At 45.9% G+C, this 10092-nt stretch overlaps 1 protein-coding gene across 1 annotated transcript in view; it reads left to right on the top strand.

The window, feature by feature from the left end:
• Window positions 1-1560: 1560 nt before the first annotated feature.
• The window catches only part of MIB1 (mindbomb E3 ubiquitin protein ligase 1), a 95118-nt gene continuing 86586 nt past the window's right edge, over window positions 1561-10092 (top strand). Inside the window, exon 1 of the mRNA XM_027526061.1 lies at window positions 1561-1960. Within this exon, the coding sequence (XP_027381862.1) occupies window positions 1732-1960 (229 nt within the window). The 5' untranslated portion in view covers window positions 1561-1731. The remainder of the gene's footprint in view (window positions 1961-10092) is intronic.

Genomic DNA, 10092 nt, shown 5'->3' with positions numbered 1-10092 from the left:
GCCATCCAGCCATCTCATCCTCTGTCCTCCCCTTCTCCTCCTGCCCCCAATCCCTCCCAGCATCAGAGTCTTTTCCAATGAGTCAACTCTTCGCATGAGCTGGCCAAAGTACTGGAGTTTCAGCTTTAGCATCATTCCTTCCAAAGAAATCCCAGGGCTGATCTCCTTCAGACTGGACTGGTTGGATCTCCTTGCAATCCAAGGGACTCTGAAGACTCTTCTCCAACACCACAGTTCAAAAGCATCAATTCTTCAGCACTCAGCCTTCTTCACAGTCCAACTCTCACATCCATACATGACCACAGGAAAAACCATAGCCTTGACTAGACGAACCTTTGTTGGCAAAGTAATGTCTCTGCTTTTGAATATGCTATCTAGGTTGGTCATAACTTTCCTTCCAAGGAGTAAGTGTCTTTTAATTTCATGGCTGCAGTCACCATCTGCAGTGATTTTGGAGCTGAAAAAAATAAAGTCTGACACTGTTTCCACTTTTTCCCCATCTATTTCCCATGAAGTAATGGGACCGTATGCCATGATCTTCGTTTTCTGAATGTTGAGCTTTAAGCCAACTTTTTCACTCTCCACTTTCACTTTCATCAAGAGGCTTTTTAGTTCCTCTTCACTTTCTTCCATATGTAATCCCAAATTCACACGTAGTACAATCAGGCCACGCTAGAACTTTAATGAAAGACTGACCCACAAGGACTCCGTTTCAGCAGCCCCGGCGGCATCCAGAGCCTCACTTCCTCCAGCCCCACCTCCAAGCTGTCCAGACGTAGTTCCCTGCCCCGCCCCTCCCCTCACAGCCAATGGGAAACGCCGCACCACCCGGGTCCGCCGCGACCACAGGGAGCCGCCTCTCCTTTGCCCCAGACTGGGGCGGGGCATCTACCCCTCCCGGCTCCAGGCTGTGCGCGTGCGCAGTCTCACTGGGCCTGTGCGAGACGCTTAGGGCTGGATTTTCCTCTCCTTCCTTCCCCCACCTAGTCGCGCGACTTTCCCAAAGCCTACATCGCAGTGTTACTGAGGGTCCCTTTCCTAATCCCTCAGAGGACGTGCTGCTCCGGCCTTGGGTGCGCCAGTACCCGGATGTGGAGCCGCTCTCGCCCGGCGGGGACTCTGTGGCGGGGCGGAGCGCGGCGGCGTGCGCGGGGGCAGAGAGAAGGGGGCCCCTGGGCCCGGGCGCTCGCCGGACGCCGGGAGGTACCATCACCGCCCACGGGGGAGGAGGCGGCGCCGGCGCTCGGGCGTCCACCCCGGGGCGAGGGCCCGGGGGAGAAGATAGGCCGGCAGTTAAGCTTGCTCCCCGCCGCCCGCGCCGTCTCCCCAGGGCGAGCCTCCCCCGGCCCCCTCCGCTCCCCGCGCTCCCGGTCGGGGGAGAGCGTGGTTTCCTGGCGGCCGTCGCTGTAGCCCGGCCGGGGAGCCCGGAGGAAGCGGGGGAGTCCCCGCCCACGGCCCCCTCCCCTCTGCCCGCCCGCCGCCGCCTCAGCCTCCGAGCCGCTGCCGTCCGGCCTCCAGTCCGAGAGGGGGGCGCGGCGGCGGCGACGACGGCTGGGGAGCGGCTGCGGGCTCGGCGGGGACCGCGCCGCCGCCCCCGTGAATTATTCCCACGTCCCCCGGGGCTCGCTGCCGCCCCCGCCGGCGCCGAGAGTCCGGCCCGGGCCCAATTCCCTTACGGGCCCCCCGGCGGCGGCGGCGGCGGCGGCGGCGGAGCCCGCAGCTCGGGCCCCGATGAGTAACTCCAGGAATAACCGGGTGATGGTGGAAGGAGTCGGGGCCCGCGTAGTGCGCGGCCCGGACTGGAAGTGGGGGAAGCAGGACGGCGGCGAGGGCCATGTGGGCACGGTCCGGAGCTTCGAGAGCCCAGAGGAGGTGGTGGTGGTGTGGGACAACGGCACGGCTGCCAACTACCGCTGCTCCGGGGCCTACGACCTGCGCATCCTGGACAGCGCGCCCACGGGTAAGGGCGGCCCCCGGGGCTCGGGGCCTGCGCGTGGAGCAGGGGCAACGCGGAGTGGGTGGGGGGCGTCGGGCGGCCTGGGCGAAGCCCCGCGGTCCAACGCCTCCCCCGCCGCGCCCGGCCGGAGGGAGCGGGTAGGGAAAGAGCCAGAGGGAATTTTAGGTTCCTTACCTGGTAAACACAAACTTACAGAAAAAAAGACTCCCCTGCTTCCCTTCCCTCCGCCCAGTCCCCAAGGGAAATGATGGCTGCACCAGTACAAGGATGCTTTCAAACCTGGAAGGCACAAAGCACCGGGAAGACAGCAGATCCCTCCCCTCTTCCAGGGAAGGGATCTGGAGAGGCCTGTCCAATTGAATTGAAATAATCAGCCTCCAAGTGATAAGTGTCTGAAGGGAGGCTTGCCTTGCCATATGGTGTTTCGTTGGCCGGTAACAATTACCGAGGGGCCGTTGGTACCTCGGTTTTGTTGCGATTCCCTTTCTTCCTCATCTGACATGCAGAAAGACTTGGAGTTCTGTAGCTGAATGCCACTTGATACCCTGTGGACTGATTTTTCATCTAAATTGTTTCCTTGTGTATCTTTATAGCAATAGAACGAAAAACAGTCTCAATATTGAACCCTTTCTTTGTGTTAAATACTCTCTCAAGTGGAAGATAGGCATAGGGTCACCTGGTATCTTTTAACATCTCAGTTCATCTGTAAGGTTAAGGCAGAGACTTATCCATTAACAAGGCTCTGAGTCATTGTCTTTCTCGATTCATCACATTTCAGGGAACTGTTGGTTACTGATTCTAGAATTTTTCTGTAATGTAATCACCTGAAAGCTTGTTCTCAGAATAATTTAATCGAATTCGTTTTCACGTAGATTTATCCTTGGGACCCTGTTCAGTAGGAAATAGTTTCAGATTTCATATTTGATAGTTTTCAGCATGCTTTAGCTATTTCTAAAGCTTTATGATTGAGTTTGGCAAAATCTAACAGATCCTGTAATGGGTACATAGTTATTATTAGCAGCCAATAGAAAGGAAATTAACACAAAGGCAATTCAGTTATTGAATAGATAATGCCTAGAATTGTGTTTCTTAGCTGGTTGTTTAAATGTTGCAGAAGATTTATGTGCAGGGCCAAAAGAAAAGATTTCCCGGTACAGGAAGGGACCACCAGTGTGTTCTTACAGAATACTCACTGGAAGCATATGTAAATATCAATGTATTGTAAATCTGCAACCCTTTTAAAACAGTGTTAAGAAACTACTGTATTACTCTCTTCTGTACTTCTGCTTCTTATCTTAATAGTACCTATTATTGATTGTTATACTATGCTATGCTAAGTCGATTCAGTCGTGTCCCACTCTTTGCAACCCTATGGACTGTATAGCTTGCCGTGCTCCTGTGTCCTTGGGATTCTCCAGGCAAGAATACTGGAGCGGGTTGTCATGCCTGTTTCCAGGGGATCTTCTCCATCCAGGGATCGAACTTGCATTCCTTATGTCTCCTGCATTGGCAGGCAGGTTCTTTACCACTCGCGCCACCTGGGAAGCCCCTTGGTGATTGTTCCATGTTAGCAAATATAGGTCTACCTTATTATTTTATAGCTGCATAATATTCCAGTGATTGTATGCCGTACTTTATTTAACCAGTGGTGTGTTGATGGACATTTGTATTGTTCCAGGTCTTATTTACAATGATGTTTTGAATGAGTCCTTGAACATGTATATGGATGTGTATTGAGCGCTGCGGAAGTGGAATTGCCGCATCAAAGGGTACATATATGTAACATTTTGGTAGATGTTGACTAAATGCCCTGCAGAGACATTTTTACCAATTTGCCCTCCTAACAACACTATGGGGCATATTCTTGTTTCTGGACACTCTTAATTAAAACTTTATCCTGCTGGCGCAAGCTAAACTTTGACCACAACTCAACAATTTGAAGGCATCTTGGGATCCGTAATGGTAGGTTTATGGGAAACTTTAAATATCTTTCCAGGGTAAAGGTAAAGTGTAACAAATCCTCTACTGCAGCAGGTTTTGAAGGGATATTCCTGTTCCCTGCATGCTTTATAGTATGGGATATATCTGTCCTATAAATAGTTTCATTATCTTATGTAAAAACAGGTATTTTTCAGAGGTTTAAAAATCTTAGTTTACAAGATAATTTTACACATTATTTAATCTGTTGGTATGTATCAGTTCATCTTGTTCATCGGATGCTGTTAGCAAACGTTTTTAAAACCCCTATAGAAAATTAGTGTTGCAAATAAAGCAAGAAAGTAAAGTTTCTTAAAGGAGGCAACGTCTGCTCTGTTAAAATGTAGAGCAGTCCTGTTTACTGTTTGGGACAGGGTTTCTCAGTTTTGGCACTATTGCTGTTTGGAACTGATTAGATAATTCTTTGCTGGAGGGGCTCCCCTGTGCACGCGCCTCTGCCCACTGGTAGTAGCCATGATAACCCAGAATATTTCAGACAGTGCCAGGTGCCCCCTAGAGAGCAGGGTTGCCCCCAGTTGATACTCATTAGTTTCAGGATATGTGCTTATGTGGTAAAAGTATACCAAAAAGTAATAATAAATGCCAAACTCAGGGGAGTGGATATCTTTACATTGAAGGAAGTGTAGTGTGGTAATTTTTTTGGTAAATTTTATGTCGTAAACTGGGTCGTGGGTGTGTAGGTGTTTGTTATATTTTTATGCCTTTTGTGTTCTTAAGCTTCATTGTTTTTAAAATTCTTACAATATTTACCAGGACAACTGAGATTGATTATTCAAGTTTTTGTTTCTTATGTGTACTCACAGTATATGAATAGAAAATTTATTGAAGTCTGGGAATTAAGAAATGGGTACGTTTTAAAATAAAATTCTGTGAAACTTCCTAAGAATTAAGGATTCTGGAGTGGTTGAGTCATTTTGAATCTTTCTGTTATTCCTTTACTGTGTTTTGGAGATTTTGTCCAAGGGTTGTATGTGGGGTCTGTCACGTTTTGGCACATAAGCTTTATTTTATTTCTTTCGGGTGTCATATGATAAGTTTGAATTTATGGCTAGGATAGTCAAGCTTTGAAAAGAGGAGCATTTAGTGTATATTTGAATGATATAACTTCTGTCTTGTATCCAGATATATTTGGTTAATTTGTAGTGAGTAAGAAGATTGTGGAAATACCTATGTTATTGAATTCGTTGGGAGTTCATTTTGGGAACTGTGTAATCAAGTAGGTATAGTCAACATTTTATCATTTAGATACTGACTTTATAGGATTGGGGAGAAATGTCTTTTTACTCACTGCTCGTTTTTTGGTCACTTGACCTCAGTGTTGTATTGTTACCAGAGAAAGAGTGGAGAAGATAATTTGCGTTGCCCATTAAGGTTCTGTCTACCCTCCTGAGTATGGATAGTGAAAGTTAGAAGTATAGATGATTTTATTTAAAATCAGCTTCTGGTATTGTTGGTCCAGGCTGTCTTGGGGTGGTTCTTTGTCGTTTTCTTCCACCTCTGGCAAAGAGTGCTTCTTGGTCACACGTGGACCAACTCCTTAGACATCATGACTCAGTTGAAGGCCTAGCAGTGCTCACCCTGGTTAAAAAGTGAAGTCAATTAATAACCCTCAGCATTTCCTTTCCGAGCCCCCTTATTTCTCTTCTGATCTACAGGAGAAAAGAGTGTTATCTGGGGAGAGAGCCTTGGGAAAAAACAGGACTTTTGTGAACAGTGTTTGGAGAGTAGGATGCCAGACCTGAAAAGGATGAGATATTGTGAGATGAAAGTGAAAGTGAAGTCGCTCAGTCGTGTCTGACTCTTTGCGACCCCGTGGACTGTGGCCCACCATGCTCCTCTGTCCATGGGATTTTCCAGGCAAGAGTATTGGAGTGAGTTGCGATTTCCTTCTCCAGAGGATCTTCCCGACCCAGGGATCGAACCCAGGTCTCCCGCAGGATGCTTTACCGTCTGAGCCACCAGGGAAGTCCTAACCATTGTGAGATGGTTTTTGCTAAAGGCATCTGTAAGGAGAGCTTGATTTTCCTAAAGAGCCTATCTATTTTGAAGACTTAGATAACATACCTTTTCCTTTTTTATCTTCATCTACTAAAACGACGTTCTAAATGATGAAAGTCCATCTAGTTTTAATACTCCCTGTAGATTGCAACTTGGTTGAACGAGGACCTCAAGAAATCAACTTGAAGTTCTCAAGAATAGTTACCCCTCTATCAGTACTTGTCAGAGAGTAAGCATGGCTATGGTTTTTCCAGTGGTCATGTATGGATGTGAGAGTTGGACTGTGAAGAAAGCTGAGCGCCGAAGAATTGATGCTTTTGAACTGTGGTGTTGGAGAAGACTCTTGAGAGTCCCTTGGACTGCAAGGAGATCCAACCAGTCCATTCTAAAGGAGATCAGTCCTGGGTGTTCTTTGGAAGGAATGATACCAAAGCTGAAACTCCAGTACTTTGGCCAGCTCATGGGAAGAGTTGACTCGTTGGAAAAGACTCTGATGCTGGGAGGGATTGGGAGCAGGAGGAGAAGGGGACGACAGAGGGTGAGATGGCTGGATGGCATCACCAACTCGATGGACATGAGTTTGAGTGAACTCCGGGAGTTGGTGATGGACAGGGAGGCCTGGCATGCTGCAATTCATGGGGTTGCAACGAGTCGGACACAACTGAGCGACTGAACTGAACTGAAGCATGCAGGTCACCTGGGAACCTTTAAAAATGCAGATTCTGATTCACTAAGTGTGGAATTCAGCAAGGGTAGTTTAAAAGCTCCCAGGTGATGGAGATGATGTTGGCCCTTGGACACACCTGGTCTTAGTTGTGGCATGTGCTTAGTTGCTCAGTCGTATCTGACTCTTTGCGACCCTGTGGACTGTAGCCCACCAGGCTCCTCTGTTCATGGGATTCTCCAGGCAAGAATACTAGAGTGGGTTGCCATGCCCTCCTCCAGGGGATCTTCCCAACCCAGGGATCTAACCGGGGTCTCCTGCATGGCAGGCAGATTCTTTACTGTCTGAGCCATCAGGGAAGCCCTAGTTGTGGCATGCGAACTCTTGAATTGCGGCATGTAGGGTCTAGTTCCCTGACCAGGGATTGAACCCAGGCTCCCTGCATTGGGAGCACAGAGTCTTAGCCACTGGACCACCAGGGAAGTCACCTGTAATGCTGTCTTAATATATGGTGGTGGTTTAGTTCCTGCTGCTGCTGCTGTCACTTCAGTCGTGTCCAACTCTGTGTGACCCCATAGACGGCAGCCCACTAGGCTCCCTGTCCCTGGGATTCTCCAGGCAAGAATACTGGAGTGGGTTGCCATTTCCTTCTCCAGGATCAAACCCAGGTCTCTTGCATTATAGGCGGATTCTTTACCAACAGAGCCATCAAACTACAGGCTTATCTCTGTGGTTAGATTAGATATTTCTTTTTGGATGTGTCTCCAGGTAGCCTCCCACAGGTTCTCTCCTCCACCTTTAATTGCTAGACAGTATGATTGCAGTGTTCCCTGTGCTCCTTTCTGCTGCTCCAGGGATGCTGGTTGTAATTGTCTTTTGCATGAGATGATTAGTTGAGGGGGAAGGAATGTGTGTGTGTTTGTTCCTTGTATCTCCATTTTCTATCAAAACCATAGCTTTGGATGAGTATTTTCTGAATAAATCGCTCTTCTCAAAGAGCTTTGGACTCATTAGATGTACAGGTGGATTCCTAACACAGATAAAAAGAAACTCACGCTTGGAGAGATGAAGAAACTTGTTCAGTCCCAAAGCTGGTGAATGGCAGATTATAGGGACGAAAACTCAGTTAATTCATTGCTTTTCCTCATCATCCTCTCTTCTGTTTATAGTAGTTCAGAAATGATCACCATTTGTACCACTTTTCCTGAGGGAAAGTTGACTAGAAAACTGAGATAAATTGTTCTAGTCTGTGATATGGTTGTTTGATTAACTTAATGTAACACTATGGTTGGACATTAATGGTTTACATGTATCCCACATGTAACATGTAATCCAGCCCTATGGGACCCCTCCTTTAAGCCTCTTACATTTAAATAATCCTGTTTTTTCATTGTTTTCCCATTTTTAGAAGTGGTGGATTTGCGTGGTTTCCTGTCTGCTGACTGGACCCTGATTAATGCAGTGTGTTTACCTAACTCAGTCTTATGTTTCTATTTCATTTACCAGTTAAGTAAACATTTTTATTGAAATTTAGCTGGTAGTTTTCCATCTTTTCTGATCCTGATCATTTCTTACAAACGAATTGGAAGGTGTTTCATTTTTATATTTTGAATAAATGAATTCAGAATCCACTGAATTTAAGATGAAATAAAATGATTTTCTTTTATGGATGCAGATATTAGAGTTTATTGGTGACACACAGTGTTTCAGCATTAAAGACCACATAATGAGGGAAGTATCTTGAGATGTCACTTTTCACCTTGCTTACTCTAGTTCCCTTTAGACTGCATTTATTTTCTTATTTCTTGTCAGACATCACCTTTACCTGGAGGGACAGATTAAATGGTATAATTAAAAAATATATGTATCTTCTAGGAAGCATACTGTTAGCAACCACTTTTCATTCTAGAAAAGGTGTGCAATTTGGGAATACTTACTCTTATTTTGTAGGAAAAAAAAGAAACTTTAAGCACTTTATCTCAAGATAATCAACGTGTGGTTTCATATCATTCAGATGTATTCTGCAAGTCTGCCTAGCTATGTCTTAGTGTGCCAGAAGTGAGCGACATTGTTAGACCCTCAGCTGTCAAACTCCCACCCATCCTCACTACACCTTGTATTGTGTGTGTTGTATGATTTTTTTTGTTTTTAGTGACGCACTGAGGGTTCTAGTATCAGCTGAGTAATGTATAATTACTAACCTAATTTAATTCTTAGATTTTTAGAAAATAGTAAATGTGAACGTTTTAATGGAAGTCCATACCCTTTTTCAGAATGCTTGGGACTGAGTTTATAAACTTTTGGAATTTAGAGCTGTAATATGGTATTCCACAGCGTACATATCACCCACTTCCAGGTTCAGAGCAGCACCCGTCATATCAGATACACCAGTATTTCTGCAGAAAGCGTATGAATAATTATACTAAGGGAAAAACATCTGCTTCACTGAATACACCGAAGCCTTTGACTGTGTGGATCATGACAACCTGTGGAAAATTCTTAGAGATGGGAATATCAGACCACCTTACCTGCCTCCTGAGAAACCTGTGTGTGGTTCAAGAAACAACAGTTAGAACTGTACATGGAACAATAGATTGGTTCAAATTTGGGAAAAGGAGTACATTAAGTCTGTATATTGTCACCCTGCTTATTTAACTTATATGCAAAGTACATCATGCAGAATGCTGGGCTGAATGAATCACAAGCTGGAAATCAAGATTGCTGGGAGAAATTTCAACAACCTCAGATATGCAGATGATATGACTCAAATGGCAGAAAGTGAAGAGGAACTTAAGAGCCTCTTGATGAGGTTGGAAGAGGAGAGTGAAAAATCTGGCTTAAAACTCAGCATTCAGGAAACTAAGATCATGGCATCTGGTCCCATCATTACATGGCAAATAGAAGGGGAAAAAGTGAAAACAGTGGCAGATTTTATTTTCTTGGGCTCTAGAATCACTGTGGATGGTGACTGCAGCCATGAAATTAAAAGATGCTCCTAGGAAGGAAAGCTATGACAAACCTAGACAGCGTATTGAAAAGCAAAGACATCACTTTGCTGACAGAGGTCTATATAGTCAAAGCTACTGGTTTTTTCTGAATATTCATTGGAAGGGCTGATGCTGAAGCTGAAGCTCCTGATGTGAAGAGCCGACTCATTAGAAAAGACCATGATGTTGAGAAAGATTGAAGGCAGGAGGAGAAAGGGGACGACAGAGGATGAGATGGTTGGATGGCATCACTGACTCAATGGACGTGAATTTGAGCAACCTCCAGAAGATGGTGAAGGACAGGGAAGCCTGGCATGCTGGAGTCCATGGCGTCGCAAAGAGTCGGACACAACTGAGGGACTGACTGAACAAAACAACAACATAGCCTTTTGTTCATTCAGATCAGGATTTACCACTCAGTTTGCTGCTCATTTACAAACAACTTGAGAATTTTGGGATTTTGGAATAGATAAGAGATTGTGGGCCTG

This window comes from Bos indicus x Bos taurus, chromosome 24 (genome assembly GCF_003369695.1).
Source record: "Bos indicus x Bos taurus breed Angus x Brahman F1 hybrid chromosome 24, Bos_hybrid_MaternalHap_v2.0, whole genome shotgun sequence".
Classification (NCBI taxonomy): domain Eukaryota; kingdom Metazoa; phylum Chordata; class Mammalia; order Artiodactyla; family Bovidae; genus Bos; species Bos indicus x Bos taurus.
The sequence above is the reverse complement of the archived record's forward strand: the minus strand, read 5'-3'. Positions and strand labels throughout refer to the sequence as shown.